Genomic DNA, 18292 nt, shown 5'->3' with positions numbered 1-18292 from the left:
CTCAGACGTGTTTGGTTCTGGACTCAAATCGTCTTTTACAGCAGCGTCGCCACCGCTTCCTCTCTGAGCCGCTGGCTCCAGTCTGCAGCCTACGTTGACGCTAGCTTGCTAACGGTATATGATTAGCTTTGCACATATCTGCGTGATAGAACGCAGTGAAATGTAAAGAACACAGAAAAGACCGTACAATAACATTGATAGAGACAGAATGCAACAAGAAGCACAAAACACCCCCCGTCACACAGGTAGCCTTTTGGGCTGAGCTAACGCGCAGCTAGCAGAATATTTGGCTTTTTATTTAGTGTCTTGTTGTAAAGCTAACCAGACACTTAGCACTTCAATTGGAACGATAGGAGAACACCGCAATGTTGGGCTTTCAAGCACTGGTTGGTTATTTTAGTTTTTCTTTTTCTTTAAAAAATAAAGAAAAAAAGAATGAAAATACCTACGTTGTGATGGCGACAAAAGTGCACAGCAGATTCAGCACAGAGGTTACCGCAGCTTCTGCAGCCAGCCTTCTGTAATGCCAAGTAGTCTGCTGTTGGCAGAATTTTCTCCAGACGACCCCATCTGGGTTGCCAGATCTGTTCTTCAACAACCCCCCCTTTTAAAGCAAAACTGAGCATTAAACATAGTATTTATAACCACCGCTTAAAAAAAGACCACTACAAAAGAGTTATAAACTAATATAGAGAAAACTGTATTAGTGCTTATATTTATAGTTGAATAATACCTACTTATTTATTGACCCATTTTATAAATGTAAGGCATGTTACTTTCCTTATCGCTAATATTTTTTAGACAGTCAGTGAAGGGGGGATTGCCATTGATTTATGGCAATAATTTTGTCATTTCTGACTGAGTTGTACCTGCAGCTCTACCTGTTATCTGTGGTCTTACATGTGCAGAACGTTTACAATTACTTAAGTACTACATGACATCTGTAAAATGCAAATAAAATGCAGTTTTAAGGGGGAGGGAGGTATGCTGCCGTGTTTGATTATCTGCTCCAGGGATCCACAGACACTTAGTATCGTCTACTACAAAATAAAACAAACCATGCTAGTGACCATGGACCAAAAAGAAGGCCAAAAGTACCCCCACTTAGTCCATGGAGTTGATCGCTTGCATGCACTTTCAACTGGTACATCTTTGTGTTTAGGAATATACACAGGAAAATATTAGATACAAATGAACACAGGAATACGAACGTACAATGGATACGTTTTCAAGCTTGAGACCTTTTCACTATTCTATGAGTTAAGTTGTAACAGAATACTTCGAAGTACAGCGCTAAGCATCTAAACATTAGAACATGGCAACCCAAAAATCCACGTCGTCATTTCCGAAGTCGAGACACAGGGTTTGTTTGATTTGGTACCCAGCATCCACCGGTTCCATGCGTATCCTAGCGGTCGTGGTTCGCTTGCTAACCGGGGTCATGCGTTTCGTTTAGCCGCGTGTAGCAACTCAAATGAACACAGATGCATGGAGAGAATACGCCACATTAGAACAAATGCTTGAATAGCTGCAGTTATCCGACTGTGTGTGCGCTCTAACACCCCGGCTTGGAAATTGAGGAGGCACAGTAACAGCGCGACAATTGAGGCGCCGAGCACTAACAGCAGCGGAACACCTCGTCAAAATGGCAACCCCTTATGTGACAGACGAATCTGGTAAGAATGCTCTGTTTCCCAGAGCCTTGTCCTAATAAACCAATCCTTGTCCAACAAACGAAGTGCATATACCACTGAAGTGGTGATTTCAAACATCCAAAAGTATCATCAACACTAACATACTCAGCAGCCAACCTATGCTAGTGTTAGCTGCAGCAGCTAACGTTAGGCTAACGCTTTCCTGAGCGCTGGTTTCTATTTGGGATGTGTTTATACATCCCTAAAACTGTAAGGTGTGATACTTGCACTGACTAAAAAAAAACAAAAAAAACATGGCACTTAAACGCACCCTTAGAGTCCATCGTTTTAAATCAAGTTCGTTGTTTTGATCTGAAACTATTATTAGGAATTTGTTTTTGTTTTTTCAAAAATCCAAGCAACAGTTGTAATTCATTTTTTGAAACACAAATATCTATAACCCCGCTACCATTCAAGGTAGAGTCACCAATAGTAATGGAATAAAATAAGTTTAAACCAAATCTGCAGCGAAGGTAGAAAGGTATTCAACAAGTTACATTATTAAAACCAGAATGTACTAGTTTTCTGGGTTTTATTTAGTTGTTTAGGATCACTAAAGCCATCTATCTGCTTTTTAATTTGACAAAAGTATTATTCATCTTCTTGCCCATGAGATATTTTCTGACGAAGGTAGCAGCCAATCGGAAACAATAAAAATAATAATATACACATATATTAATTAATCGTGAAAACAATAGGCATGATTAATCGTTAATAATCCATATCTTCCCTGTAATTTATCAGATAATCGTTCCTATAGAATCAATTAAAAGTATCACAATTACAATAGTTGGCCACACGGGGGCAGTGTCGCCCTCTTCAGAACATCACTTGTTTCCAATTGCAGCTTATTTTGTATGTCGTTCTTATGTTCTCCGTGTGTGTGCGCGGTCAATAACATGCCACCAAACTAGGTTAATTGATCACACTAACTAACCACTGGTTTAAAATGAGTATGAGTCCGTGTCCCTGTGATGGACAGGATGTGACCCCGCCCTCGCTGAGTGTAAAAGTACTGCAGTGATAAAAAGACTGAATGAACCCCTAATGTCAAAGTTAGCATGATGCTAATCAAATGGTTGTTCCCCCAGGGAAGTATATCGCGGCAACACAGCGTCCTGATGGAACATGGAGGAAACCCCGGAAAGTGAAGGACGGTTACGTACCTCAGGAGGAAGTGCCAGTGTAGGTGGACTGTTTCTTCACACACGTTACTGCACCGTTACTTTTTTTTTTTTAAACTGCTAATATCTGATCACTCTAGTCGGTTTATTTCTGGAAAAAAACAAAAACATGGGTTTTAGCATTTAACCTTATAAGGTGCTGACGTTCTGGACTGTAATAACCTCAGATGTTTTTTTTGAGAAATCGAGCGCCGTCCAGCAGGTGGCGATACATACTTTAGGATGATTATTATTTAGGCTACACTAACAGTAACAGGTAGATTATTTTTGTATGTTTTTGTTGAATTCCCCCATTGTTCGAGTCTCACTTTGTTTCTGTTCATTGATGTTTTTAGATACGAAAACAAATACGTGAAGTTTTTCAAGAGCAAACCAGACCTTCCACCTGGTCTGAACGCCGCTCCAGCCAAGCAGCAGCAGAGGGTCCACGGCTCTGGAGACAGCGATGGCGCCGGACTCTCCAAGTCGGCCAAACGCAACATGAAGCGTAAGGAAAAGAAAAAACAGCAGCAGCAACAAGGCCAGGATGGAGAAGAAGACGCGGACGTCGAGTCCATCAGCAACGCTGTGGAAAGTGTCTCCATTGCCCAGGACAAAGAGTCTGTCAACGAGGCAGCGCCACCATCTGGTGATTCCGCGGCGAGCGAAAAGGCCAAGAAGATTAAAAACCTGAAGAAAAAGCTGCGTCAGGTGGAGGAACTGAAACAGAAAGTGGACTCTGGGGAAATAAAGCAGCCGACAAAAGATCAGCTGGAGAAGCTGGGGCGAGCGAAGGCTTTGGAGGAGGAGCTGGAGGAGCTGGAGCGGGATTCTTAAAACGTTCACACACACACACACACACACTCTGACAGGGAGGAAGGACTTCGTTATCACCGTCTCCATTTAAGATATTTCCACTCTCGTTCATCGACACACAGAACTCGGAACCGTTTTTTCTACATTCAGACCTTTAAAGTACATCATAGTATTTACTCATGTACTTCTGTTGACTCTGCCGTTTGTTTATAAACCTGTTGAGAAATAACTCATCATGACTTGTTTTGCATGTCTTTTCCATTTTGTACTTTTCTTATAGCCACCGGTATTTGTACAGAGTAAAAAAAAAAGTTTTTGTCAGTGACGACAAATTCCATCGACTTTTCTTCCTAAATATTTCTGGTAATATTGAGACAGTCCTGTGTGGACACTTCAGTCTGTACAGTCATTACACAAATTAAAGTGACTTCCGATGACCTATGCAATAACGTCATACTGCCTTTATTTACAACCGTGTCATTTGTTTGTTTTTTTCTGTGATGAAGGACCAGGATGGTTGTTTTGTATATTTTACATTGTTTAACAAATTCATGATAAAATTCAGAAAACCCACTGGAGTCGACTCACCTCAGCCTTACATCACAATCACTGCAGCAGATTTTCAGTCAACAGAGGAACAAATACTAGACTAGACTAACTGGTAAATACACATGACGTCATATTCATAGCGGTACATATAATTTATAAGAACAGCAGAATTAACCAAACAAGAATCGCTTTTAGCGTGTACCTCCACCAGAGGTCGCCACAGCAGAGGTCTACACCAAGAGTCTTGATTGTATTTCACACACCGAATGCCCTTCCTGGTACAACCTGACCTGGACTAGATGGCATTGAACCTTCTAATGTCAGGCAGTGGGGTCCTACCACTGCACTACTCAAGAGTCAGATATTTCACACACCGAATGCCCTTCCTGGTACAACCTGACCTGGACTAGATGGCATTGAACCTTCTGATGTCAGGCAGTGGGTCCTACCACTGCACTGCTGCACGCCAATCAAAACGTTTAGCCAAAAAAAAAAATTCACACACTTTATAAAGTCAGGAATAAATTGTTAAATTACACAAACCATCTTACTATGCACTATGACTCGCGCGCGCCAAAAGAAACAGCAAGAAAAATACGATATATACTGTATAATATAAAATATATACACACATACATATATGTACACATATGTACATATATGTATACATATATGTATACATACATATGTATACATATATGTATATATACATATATATATACACGTTTTTTTTTACAAATATATACACGCAATCAAACGCTGTAATTTCGTTTTCACAACTAACGTCAGGCAGCGTCGACCTTGTGCTGAATCGGCACAAATCCAATTCCTCATTTAAACCAACAAACAAAGGGGGAAAAGGCAAAAAGGAAAAAAAGAGGAAGAAATGTTTTCACAAGAACTAGTGCAAACATCCAAATCATTCACAGGGGGAAAATAAATGCAGGCATATATGGCAAATGGTTTTTTTTTACAAAACAATATTTAAAAAAAAAAACCAAATCCGACTTCTGACGAAAAATGAAGGGACAAACGTGAAGCGCAGCAGGAAAAATGGTGAAAACTCCAGTGACCTGCAAAACAAAAGTCATTGTTAATAGGTTCTCTGTCAGGACAACTACGTGGACGAGAAGTTTTCAATAATGAACACAGAGAAACAAACGGTAGAAATGGCACATGGTTTATTTTACATTTTTAACAACAATGTTAAAAAAAATCTTTTATAACATTAACTCCATCTTACAAATCTGAGTAAAAACTGAAGAGTAAAAAGTCTTGACGTGAACCAAACTGTGCAGCGACAGAAACGCAGTCAGACTTTTCACTAACTCTTTACAAACTTCAAAAACGGATGAAAAAAAAAACCCAACATCATCACAAACGAGGGACGAAGTGAAGCAGCAGAGATCGGACCAAAGGTTCTCCACCACGGTGCAGCTCACAGTCCCATCACAGAGGGAAACACAGCGCCACCTGTTGACACAAGATGAGGACGAAGAGTTGTTTCAAATCCTTAGAAAACCATTTCCCATCATGCCGTGCAGTCTAAACTTTTTTTTTTTTAAATCATCTTCATCTGTAAACACCTGTCGCCCTCTAAGTCAACGTGGTGCCGTACTTTTTGGGCTACCTTGACCATCTCCTGTGTCTGACTCCGGAACTTTCCAGTCCAGCTGCCGGCCTTTTTCGTACAGTCCCTTCAGGACCTTCCTCACTTCGTCGTTGCCTCCTCTTCGACTCAGCTCCAGGTACTTCCTGTACAGCTGCAGCGCCGTGCGAGCGTCCTCTATGCTGTCGTGTGTCTCCCCCTGGATGTTAAGATCTGTGGAGGCGGAAAGAAAAAATATTGAATATTTATTTGTTCATCTGTATGAGTTGCTGGCACCAATCCCCTGATTATTAAAATAGATGAATAAAATCAGCTGCAATGCTGCCATCTAGTGACTTTAACTTTCATATACAGACGTTTTTCCCCCAAACTATTTTTAGGTCACACATCATTTAGCGAAACCCATGGTGAGAGGAAAAAAAATGATAACGACTTATACAGATATTACACAGTTATGCTAATATCTGTCGACTCTGTTGTCCCGCAGGAACAGGAAATAAACAGATTCAAACTTAGACCTCTGTGTGAACCGACCTAAAAAGTACCAGGCCAGAAACCTCAGAGAGATCATCCTCTTGCGAGGCAAATGGAACAGGTAGACGGTGTCGACCACCTGGTCTTTGAGGACCTTGAAAACAGAAAAAGGACATGAAAATGTGAGCATCAAATAAACATGACCTCAGGTTCGACTTCAGTACGACTGAGGCCAGAGATCGTGACGTGACGTGACGTGACGTTAGTCCAACTCACCAGCAGATTGATGACACGGAAGTCCTTCTGCAGACCGTGGCCCACGAAGCGCACCCCCGTATCGATGAGGAAACGCAGCTTCAGGTAAGTGGACTTGAGAGTGGTTAAGTGCTTGGAGGAGATCTTTGCATCGAGGTCTCCAGGTTTGATGCCAGAATACTGCGTCAGATAGTCCACAACCTGGAAGAACGTGAAGGTGAAAAAAATACTAGATTACAGCATTTGAGTAGGAAAATCAGACACACAGGCAAATATATACACATATATACATATATACACATATGTACATACTGTATATACACATATATACATACATATATACATATAATTACACACATTATGTATATAAATCTTCCTATATACATGGAAATTGGAATCCATATACAGACAAATATACATATATACATATACATATACATATACATATACATATATACACACACATATATAAATACATATATACTGTATAATACACAGCGTAAAACCCAGGAGGTGTGGAGGTCTCACCTGCTCCTGGGTGGAGATGTAGTCGTCGATAAAGGGCACCCCCTCGTTGGGACCCTGACCCCTGACACAGGTGATTCTGGCCACTGACATCTGACTGGGTTTGATGGTGGACTTGGTTCCGTCACTGCGTAGTTCTGCCTCTTCCTGCACACACACACACACGCAGGTCAAACCTTGATGATGATGATGATGATGAAGGACTGGACACATCGTAGAACATGATGAGAGGATCCAGCAGAAAAATCTGAACTCTGAGTCCGAACACTTACTGCGGGGGTCGTATTTGGAGTGATGGTTCCTCTTGGCATAGTAGAGAATGGCCGGCACCTTCCAGCTGACGTCAAACTGAGCCGCTTCAGCCTTTGACAAACAACAACCACATCAAAGGAATATATAGATGTATATATATATTTATATGTTTATAGTAGGCTGCAATATATTTAGATTTCACCACGGCATCCTATTATAAAGTGATCCAACGTTTACCTTGTCAATCGGCTCAATTAGGAAGTCGTTGAAGAGATACCACTGCTGATGTGTGACGCCCTGGAAACAAACAAGTGTACGACGTTTACGGCCGAACGCCACGACCAACGACAGTCCGACAGAACGTCAATAAAGGTTGACCTCATCTAATTGACACTTCATATCATATTCATAAACATGAAAACATATACAAACACACACACATATATATATTCTAATATATATATGCATGTGTATATATACATTTATATATATATACACAGATTTATTTTGGTTATATGTATATATATAGGTATATATGTATGTGCATATATACATGTATAGATATATGTATATATACACATATATACATTTATTTTGGTTATATTTGCTGAGGGTTCGAAAATTAGAATATATATTATATATATTTATATATGTATGTATATATATATTTATTATTACAGTGAAGTGTCTTATTTTGGTGAATGTAACCTAAAAGCGGCCATGTTCACACAGAACCCCTCCCTCTGACCCCTCTGACCCCTCCCCCCCCAGAGTCTCACCTCTTTCCTCTGGTGGTAGGTCTCTCCCACTTTAATGTGTACGACCAGGTTTCCACCAGTGCGAGCGTCCAGGACGTGGGACACCGTGACCACCAGGTCGTACAGAGCTGCGCCCGCCGCCTCGTCTTCGGCACTCAGCTGGCAGCAGAGGACGAAGGTGGAGATCGTTATTACATCTTTATTTCACTAGGGTCTTTAAACCTTTTTTTTATATATCTCAGTGCAACTCTTTGTGAAGGCAACATCAGTGAGGAAGAGTTGAGGGGTGAAGTCCTCACCTCCTCCCCCTCGGGCCAGCTGCTGATCTCCAGACCCTGACTTTTGCTGATGGACATCTTCAGGCTCAGTGGGATCCAGACGTTTCGTAAATCCTCGGCCCGAGTGTCGAAGGCAAAGCCGTCCATGCTGCAGAAGTCCTCGCCGCTGTCCCAGCATGCACAGGGAGTGGGTGTGGGTGTTAAACACGGTTTTCATGACGTAATCACACTTCAAAATAAACGTATCTCAACTATATTTCCTACACAGGCCTTATCTACACGTGGGACAGCCTGAGGTTCACTTCTGACTCTCCAGTCTTCTAGATTTCGTTTTTATCAATTGTCAGTTTCAAACCTCGAGTATCAGGTATGTTCTACGAAAATCCCTAGAAGGCGTTATCTTCTAAAGATGGGTATTTTCCTGTATCTGTTGGTGAGTACGGTCAGTACTTCAAAGTAGTTTTATCTTTTGATTAAAAAAAAAATAGAAAGCATTATTGTCCCCAGGTCTGGGGAATTTTCCATTTCTGATCATTTACACATAACAAGATGTGTTCGCTGGAAGTTGTTCTTACTCCAAACACCACTCTGTGGGCATCGGTGGCGGTTCCTTCGGTTTGGCGGGTTCCATGGCTTCTTTCTGCATGGCCTTATTAAAGGCATACTGACAAGAGGAAGAAAAAAAAACAAACTGTTACTCAGTTGTTCATGAAAATATTTCAAAACAATTTTGAACTACATCTAAAACTAACCTGTGGAATGTTCCGCGGTAAATTATCTAAATTTAATTTACTAGAAAATATTTTTTTGTAAAAAAAAAAGAGCTATTAAAGAAGATCTTTGTGTGCGTCTTTCTTCAATTCCTGTGCGTATATCAGAGCTGCGTTCAACTAAATGACTAAAACTAAACAAGGACAGGATTGTATTTCATTGCGTATATATTTGTGACAGTTTTCTCTGGTGCTACGCCGTGGGAATAGCTAATGTTAAATACGTGCCGTGACGCTAAACCAGTTAGGACACAATGTGTCAGTCACCTCGGCCTGCACCTTCCAGAACTCCGCCTCTTTGGCGCTGTTCACCTCGCAGTTTATGACCAGGACGTCCGGGAGACATCGGATGTTACGTGTCTGCACCTACAACAGGCAACAAACACACACACTGTACCAGAGCGGTGTTGATGTGACCTGCTAACATGCTAACATGCTAACCACGCGGCCACTGGTACTCACTGTGGGCTGGTACTTCTCACAGTTCTCACACCAGGCCTGCGTGCTCTGCTCCAGACAGATGCTCTTCTTCAGGATCTCGGCAAAGTCGTACTCCTTTACTGTCTTTTCTGAAGAGTCGACGTCAAAGAGACACAAAAATGGATTAAATAGGAAACGAGTCGGACGACGTCGGCCATCTGACGACACGTGACAACACTTCAGGTTTGACAGCACGCTGGTTTTAGTCAAGACGATCAATTATGGACAAAATTATAATCACAATTATTTTTGGTTTACAATGACTGTAATTATTATTACAATAATTTGACACAATTACACAATGACTCTGGAAACACAGGGCATTTACAGGACATTATGAACAACAAATGTGACACTTTTCTTTATACTTTACTGTTAATTGTCCCCTAAAACAACTGAGTATAAAACATTTAATTATGGAGAAAAAAAGAAACAAGTAAATTAAATATGTGCTGCACTTCCTTCCAAGTCTTGAAAACAAAATGACCATAAATAATACAATTATAATAATGAAGTTCACAATAATATATAATTATGAAATGCACTGTAAAACAAAATTATGATATAATTGACAGATTGAATAAATTATATATGAAAAGTATAAGAGAAAAAGTAAGTTAGTTAGTTATTACTTATCATGACTAAAGGAAGAGAAAAAGTAAGTTAGTTATTACTTATCATGACTAAAGAAAAAAAGAAAGAATCTTGTGTTTGTTCAGCTGACGTTGACTGAGAACTTGGAACTCACCCTGAGAGTTCTGCTCTGGGTAATGCATGTTGAAGAGCAGCGTGAGGGAGGAGCGGACCGTCTCTTTGCCGCAGCGACACAGACTACTGTTCTCCACTTCACATCCAAACAGTTTCCCGATCACAGACTCACCGGAGGAGCCCAGAGAACTGGAATCAAAATAGATCTTTTTTTAGAACAATGTCGTCTGATTGGCCCCGGGACTCGAACCCGTCCTCTGACCTGCTGCTGGCCCCCCTGTAGGCCTGTGGCCCCTCCTGTTCCTGCGTCTCCTGGTGAAGCTGGGTCAGGATGAAGCGGTTCCAGCTCTGGATTAAGCGCCCCAGTCTGGCTTTCCCCGTCTGCTCATCGGAGTCCGCGAGGATCAGGCCGAGCGCCGAGGCTTCAGGAATGGTCCGGAAGGCTCGCAGGAAGTTACTGGCCTTAAGAGGAGGGGAGACAGATGTGGGAGAGAACCGTCAGACAGATCTGGGATGACTGGGATTTTATGGCTGATGCTCAGAGAGACAGCAGCGGGCGCCCACCTGACATGGATCTCCTCGGGACAGGTCCAACATGTGGAAGAGGAAACCCAGCTCACAGGCCAGACAGAACTCCTTTTGGCACAAATGGTTCTGCACTAGACAGCGAATCGGTTCCAGGAAATATAACACCTAAAACACCAACAGGTAAAGTTAGAAGACAAGAGTGAAAATAAATAATTTCATCCTAAATATTTCTACATTAATTCTACCTGCTGATATTTCTCTTTCTGTTCAAACAACATTCATTTCTAGAAATGTTAGTTTATGATTACTCACGAGAGCCTGTGATTAACCGTGGTTCTGTAGTTGTTATCAGAGCTGCCTTACACGCAGAAGGTGTTTTTTTTTGTTTTGTTAAAAAACCACAGCCACCCTGTGATTACTAACATTGATAACATTGTTTCATCAAATGACTGCTGTACGTAGCTAACAGGAATTCAGAACTTCTGCGATCACTCACTTGGATCATGCAGTTGCAGTAGGCGTTAGGAATGTGAGGCTCCAGACCAGCAAACAAGGTTCTGTTGTAGTGTTTGAAGTCAAAGTCCTCCAGTCCAAGTTTGGAGTATTTGATGGTGACCTGAAACAGAACGAACCTGCTCTTAATCACAGACCTGGACAACAGCAACAGACTGAGGATCCAGTCCTACAACACATACATAAACAATAAATAAATCCATGTTTTTTATGCTTTAGATGATGGAACGGTAAAATATGACTGAGGTCTTCAACATGAGGGCCGCAGCTCCTTTTGGGTCCGCACATTCACAGCTAAAAACTAATGAATTAAAATAAAACTCTGCTATTTCATTGAAGACAGAAATCAAACTAGTCATCAGATACAAATTTCCCACAGATGAACAATTTTTTTTAGGCATTGCAATAGCTCTGCGGCAACTAGGGGGCGCTCAACCCAACGTCAGGGGTTTTGGGCTTGACTTGAGCATCAAACACCCAACGTCAGAAATCATTGGTCGCTGATATTTTTGGGGTTTTGGGCTTGACTTGAGCATCAACAAATGCACTGAAGCACATCAAAGGTCACGTGTGTGTGAAACATTAACCGTTTGTGCACCTCCCATGTTTGTACTCTTATTGTTTTCTACACCCCCCCTCCAGCCCCTAACCCTAACCCTAACCCTAACCACCAACCACACCTTTCTGTACTTCTTGGGAACCATGTAGAGATGTGGCTCCTCATCCCGGCCGATCGGAGATTCAGGGACCTGGTTGTAGTTGTCGTAATCCAGTTCCACATCTTTCACTTTATACGGAACCTGAAAGAAATCAACAGAAATTGAACAGAGTTTTAATCCATGAACGTACAGCGTAGCCGACCAGTACACTGGATATTCTTGAAGTACAAGATCGTAAATAATTTTTAGGTCCACTTAATCAAAAACACAATCTGACAAAATTAGCATTTAGAAAAACAACAAAAGTAACAACAGTTTCATTAGAGTTATTTACATGTGTTGTTCCTTGTTTTTTGTGTATTTTTGTCTAGTATTCTGACAATTATTAGAGTCACAGGTCAAAAGGTTTTCAGGTTTTTTAAAATAAAGAAAATGTTTCGAGAATTTACCTTTTATTTAATTAAAGGTGAAAAATATCTACAACATTTTTTACATTAGAAAATTGGCTCGTGTTTCTACTGTGACTGAAAAATGCATCAGCGTGTGTTACATTATGGTAAAGGGTCAGGGAACGCGTTGTCTCCGTGACGTGTGTGTTTGTGTGTGTGTCTCCACATGCCTGGTTGCGAGGTCGAGTTCGAGGATTCGCTGCATAACCGATGAAGCCCACGGTTTTCATGGTGCGCAGGATTTCTGGGTCCACAGGAGGCGCTCGTCTGTCGGGGGAAAAAAAAGTCAAATTTTCCAAATATAAAGTTCATTGTTACAACACAGTGTTTTGACTGAATTCAAGGGTTTGACTGGAGTTTGAAAGGTTCCGTTTTAAAACATCAGTTCGAACCTCAAATAAAACAAACCTCAAATCAGACACGAGTTGTTGTTGACAAAACAAAAACACTGAGCGTAAACTCACACTCCTTCATTTCTGTGGAAATGAACTGATGAACTCATGAACTCATGAACTCGTGGTCGCTGAAATTTTCCTGTATGTTCAATCCAGCGAAACAGACAATATAATAATTAAGTGACATCACACACACACACACACACAATTCACACACATGAAATGTGAGAATTAACAACAGCTACAACAGAAAAGAGAAGTACACAGTATGAAGTAATATCTGAGTAACGTGGGAAGTGAGATCATCCATTCACAGCAGGGGCCACAAACTCACAGGAGCCGAGGGGCCACAGCTGCTAAATTAAAAATTAAAAATATATATTTTAAATAATTATTCAAGGGCAAAATTAAATTGTTTATGCCCTGTTTTGGTCCTAATGTGGAGGGATAGTGTACCAGAGGTGGCCCCCGGGCCGAGGGTTGAGTTCTTTAGTTTCATTTATAACAAAGGCCTGATTACCTCCGTGCTGTAATTTCTGCCAAACATTCCTAAAGCAGAAGTGAGAAGTGACGAGAGTGAACAGTGGGAACTCTTTCCACGTGTGTTTGTGTGTGTGTATGTGTGTGTATATGTGTATGTTTGTGTGTGTGTGTGGTGACTAAAAGGTCAGGATGAAGAGATGGTCACATAATTATTACCCATGGTCAGTATATGGTCTTCACTTTGGCTACACAAACAACGCTCGTTTTCCCCCCTCGGCCAATCATCTCCCACTGCTTATCGGGAGAAGTGAGATTCAAACTCGTGACCTTTTCTTTTCTCAGTGCCAACCACAGGACGGCACGGTGCGACTTCAGGCACAGCTGACTCCCATTGTGTATTTAATGACAGCGATATATAAAAATAATACTGGAGTCACTTCATGTAAAATGGAGCTATTATTAATTATCAAACTCTGTTTGATTAATTAGGAATAATTAAAATTCTCCTGAACTCAATCTTGTTCACATTTAGTAGTGAGTTATTCCATATAAAGGTACCGTGACATTTGTGCAACAAATGAAATTAAAGGAAGTTAAATAAAAAGAAAGATTAAGAAAAATCACCTCATAATTGACCCTATTAATTTATTAATTGTTGCAGATCGCAAAACAATATCCACTAACACGGTTTGCTATATTATTATTATTATTATATAAACTGTGCATTAGTGTGAGTGAAGTGATGCTGTTACCTGGGACAGGGTGTAGACAGGGCGGAGGGCCAGTCTGAGAGCAGCGGCTCAGTGCTGGTCAGGGGCATGGGTAGAAGGGAGAGGGGCAAAAGGTCGTGGTTCCAGTCCAGCTGAGGCAACGTGTCCACCAGGCACGGTAAAGGAAAGTCAGTCTCACGGGAGTAGTCGTTAAAGGAAACCTCAGGGGCGTCGGACCACAGGTGTACGACGCCCCCGGAGTCCCCAAAGGCGAGGGCTTGCTTACTGGACGAGACGTCAAAACTCATGAGCAACTGCCCCACAGTGTTGACGTGGAAAATGTCGGCCACATTGGCGAGACCAGTGGGTTCACAGAACTGACACTGGCCTGGAAGAGTACAGCAAATATTAAATATCAGCAAAATACCCTGATTTAAAAAAAGAAATTAAAAAAAACTACCCATAATTCATACCTGTCTGAGAGATGATGGCCAGACGTGACGTGTAGGTGGGAATGAAACGCAAAAACAAGGGGTCCACGTGCACCTGAAGTGGCGTCACTGCTCGCATCATACGCAGATCGTACACCATCAAAAAACGATCGCAGGCCAAACCGTTCAGTCCTCGACTGGAGAAACCACACGCCGCCAGGAGATTTCCGTGGACGTCGAAGTCCGAGAGGCTCCCGGAAAACGCATCGAACTCCTGCTCCATCTTAAAAGTGCGCAGGTCTCTGAGGGTGATCTGGTTAGGACGGAGGATGAAAGTGTGTTTTAAAATACATAAATAAAATAAAACTCTTGTACCATCAGAAATGTGAAAATACCTTTCCAGAAGTGTGCCCACAGAAGAAGAAACGGCCGGTTTGTCGCATTATTGCCACTCCAGGTAGTTCGACTGAGAACTACAGAAGCACAAATACCAGGAAAATAATCAGTCAGATGACATCACTGGACACACAAGTCAAAGTGTATTCCCAAATCGTTACCTTCTGAGTTTCTTGGACGGTGGTCAAGTCAACCTCGGCCACGTAGTTTTGCAACCCCCCGAGGAGCAGAGTGTTGTTGTCAGTCATCAGCAGACTGTGCAAATCAGCTCCTTCATCCATCCTGGAATAAACACGTGCTTTAATAAGTGACATAAGGAAATATGTTTTAGTTTGTTTGTTTGTTTGTTTTGAGACACCTACGCGTAATCGAACACAACCAGGCCTCCGCGCGTGTGACATTTCAGGTTAGACTTGGACAGGAACAGCACGCCCGTTTCCAAACTCTGAATGTGTCGAATGTCGTCGGTGGCGTTCGCTTGAAAAGACGAAAACCTTCCCATTGTTGGTCCAAAGAATGAACTCACGTGACCCTGACGACACGTATGATACATTTAGACGTTATTTGGGCATTCACATTAAAGGGAAGACATTATATATGTCCATGATAAAGATTCTCACTCGATGATTGCCCATCCAGAGCATTTCCTCCTGCAGATCAAAATGTGTGGCAGTCACTGGGATGCCAACCTCGGACACGACACTGTGGAGCTCAGAAAACATCCCCTCCACGAGGTGCACAGGCTCAGGCACTGGAACGGCCAAACCCTCTGGATCCAGCTCCACGCTCTGCATCAGACTGGGGTTAAGGTGTGGGTCCATGGGGGGGTCCATACCACCGTCCATCGTCCCGTGAAGGCTGGGAGGGTAATCACCCATCCCAGTATCTAGACCTTCAAAGTTCATCATGGGTGCTGCTGCGTCAACCTGTGAAGGAACAGATGAGGTGAACACCAACTACATGAGGTGGAGAACGTCTTTTTTTTACTGCAGTTGATTAATGTAAACAATGTGAACAACTAACAGCCTGTAGACCCCCCCAAAAAGGCAGGTCTGTTCATCAACGATGACTTAAAATAAACAGAATCACAGTTTAGTCTTGACCAAGTCTGGAGTCCAAACCTGATCCAAGCACAAACTTCTTCAGTGAAAATAAACTCACACTTTTACTGATGTTAAGACACAACTTTCCACGTCAGGACCTTCATCTCAAATCAAACCAAATAGATACAAATTAGAAAATCGATAATAAAATCCACGCTTAGAACTACAATAAATACCCTTGTCTGTTCAGTTGTACTTTATTCATTCGTTTCCATTTGAAAGACAGCATCTTTCTTTTAGCATTGTTATGCTAACAACTTGACCCCGGAAGCTAACGTCAGAGCTATGCGCTAACAAAAACACAGCCGAAAAAATACATTATATTAACTTAATGTTTATAAAAATGCGTCACAACACATTTAGAGTTTATAAAGACATCGTACCATTTTGGTTTGTTATTTGTTCGTGTCATCGTTTTTTTTTTTTTTTTTTTAAGAACCCAAAAGCGCTGCTAATGTATGTTAGCGTCGAACCACAGCAGCGTGCTGCAGCTAAAAAATGAACTGGGACGAAAATCAGACTCAATATTCACTCAAACAACAAATGTACCCTTAAACAAGCAGAATATTATTGTGCCTTTTGCACTGACCTATTCTTGAAATGTGGTTTATCACTGCGGGACCCATGCTCCCTGGACTGGACTGGAGAGAGCTGCGTTCAAGAGCCGCACGGGTGTTTGTTTTCTCTGGTCCTCCTGTTGTGAGACGTTTGGAGACCCGAGTGTTTACAATGAGTTCGAAAGAACGAAAATCTGCATAAAAGGACAAATGTATTGATTATACCACGTTTTAAAACGTTGTCTATGTCGTTAAGTCGTGGATAGTCCTTGGCCGAAGACAATCGAACCCAAAGAACTCGAATATTACGTAAATAAATCCCATCACGAAAAAAGTTTGTCCTCTCAAACTGCAGTGAACGTGCCAGACTTAAACTCACTTTAAATGCTCGGGAAATAAGTAGGAAAATGGTGGGCAACAAATGACCAAGAATTAAGATTATTAAAATAAAGTGGCAAAAGTTGAAAGGTAGATAATTTATTAAATCATAATTTTTAATTTTATGGATATTATTTATTCAAAAACAAAATAAGAATACGGTCCTTCACGTATCTTGTGAAAATGTTTTCATGTAACACTACAGTCTGTTTTTACTATTACGTATTAACGCTCAAACAAACCTAATCGTGTTTCAGTATTTGTACACAAAAGGTAAAAAAAAGAGAGTAAAATGTAAACTAAATATCCATTTAAGGGAATGTCCTTTTTTTTAATATAACGCCTGATCAGGTTGTGTAACGGCTCAATAAAATGCCACAATTGCAACGGGAGTTAATTAATTTGTTTTACGACATGCAGAGAATATTATTGGCATCAAGTACTGTTGTCAAACATTACTTAATTTGTTTTACGACATGCAGGGAATATTATTGGCATCAAGTACTGTTGTATTCAGGAAAAAAAAATTACTATAAGAGTTTTTTTTTGTTTGTTTGTTTTTTTGTTTTGTTTTTTTTGTTTGTTTTTGTTTTTGTACTTTCATTCTAAGCACTTCCGGGGGGACAGCCGTGAATGAAACACCTGCTTACAGTCCACCTGAGTGTAACTGCTGGAGAGTATTATTTCCTGTTTGTGTACAAGAATTGTTTCACAAAAAAAAAAAAAAAAAATTCTAAGATTAATGTCGTAATTTTAATGACGTGTCGGACTTTAATAACCTGTTTACTTTCAATACCATATTTTATGCCACGTATCCAACCGCTCGTTGTGTTCCGTTTTTTGTGTCAACAATTCTCCATAAATGTAAGAGTTCTGAAAAAGCAATTTCAAAGCAAAACTCGTGTTTTGATTAAAAGTAAAATAAGAACTAAAAAGTTTTTTGTTTCTTTCTTATACCAAATATATATATATAAAAAGATACCGGGTGACAAAGACCCCCCCTCCGGCCCCCACCAGAATAAAAAGAAAGGAATACAGTTTTTTTTTTAATATGCTATAATAGAATTTACAGTAAGGAAAAGGACATATACTCTCTTTTTATATACATGTACAACATTTTGACTTATGTGTATGCGTGTGACGTATGTGTGTATACATAATATAAAGTTATATTTTTCATATTTTTATAACTATAAAAAATACCAATTCTAAACGTCCTTCATAAAGGTCTAAACACATGTATGTATATATATATATACATATATATTATATATATATATAATATAAATATTTATCATCACGACCCCGTCGGTACATGTGTCTGTATTTCCAATAAAACATCTCCAACTATCGGTCTTT

At 40.8% G+C, this 18292-nt stretch overlaps 2 protein-coding genes across 4 annotated transcripts; one reads left to right on the top strand and one right to left on the bottom strand.

The window, feature by feature from the left end:
* Positions 1–1358: 1358 nt before the first annotated feature.
* pym1 (PYM homolog 1, exon junction complex associated factor) lies at positions 1359–4119 on the top strand. The gene is made up of 3 exons (XM_008319493.3): positions 1359–1676; positions 2786–2879; positions 3214–4119. Exons 1-3 carry the CDS (start codon positions 1646–1648, stop codon positions 3692–3694), a joined length of 606 nt encoding a protein of 201 aa, XP_008317715.1. The 5' UTR covers positions 1359–1645; the 3' UTR covers positions 3695–4119.
* Positions 4120–5384: 1265 nt separating this feature from the next.
* On the bottom strand, positions 5385–16931 carry pan2 (poly(A) specific ribonuclease subunit PAN2). Of its 3 annotated transcripts, XM_008319495.2 has the most exons (25): positions 16781–16931; positions 16588–16692; positions 15516–15821; positions 15258–15427; positions 15057–15177; positions 14895–14972; positions 14542–14812; positions 14111–14456; positions 12651–12747; positions 12053–12172; positions 11356–11475; positions 10896–11024; positions 10594–10793; positions 10372–10520; positions 9606–9712; positions 9411–9509; positions 8949–9037; positions 8395–8539; positions 8117–8254; positions 7575–7634; positions 7089–7448; positions 6582–6761; positions 6366–6459; positions 5841–6044; positions 5385–5695 (listed from the first exon to the last, which is right to left on the bottom strand). In XM_008319495.2, exons 3-25 carry the CDS (start codon positions 15801–15803, stop codon positions 5661–5663), a joined length of 3600 nt encoding a protein of 1199 aa, XP_008317717.1. In that variant the 5' UTR covers positions 15804–15821; positions 16588–16692; positions 16781–16931; the 3' UTR covers positions 5385–5660. The 3 variants fall into 3 exon arrangements, with proteins under 3 accessions (XP_008317717.1, XP_024915311.1, XP_024915310.1); XM_025059543.1 differs by having other exon boundaries at positions 5809–6044; positions 16588–16915; XM_025059542.1 differs by lacking the exons at positions 16588–16692; positions 16781–16931 and having other exon boundaries at positions 5853–6044; positions 15516–15803.
* Between the last annotated feature and the right edge of the window lie 1361 nt (positions 16932–18292).

This window comes from Cynoglossus semilaevis, chromosome 10 (assembly GCF_000523025.1).
Source record: "Cynoglossus semilaevis isolate Cse_v1.0 chromosome 10, Cse_v1.0, whole genome shotgun sequence".
In the NCBI taxonomy this organism is placed as follows: domain Eukaryota; kingdom Metazoa; phylum Chordata; class Actinopteri; order Pleuronectiformes; family Cynoglossidae; genus Cynoglossus; species Cynoglossus semilaevis.
The sequence above is the reverse complement of the archived record's forward strand: the minus strand, read 5'-3'. Positions and strand labels throughout refer to the sequence as shown.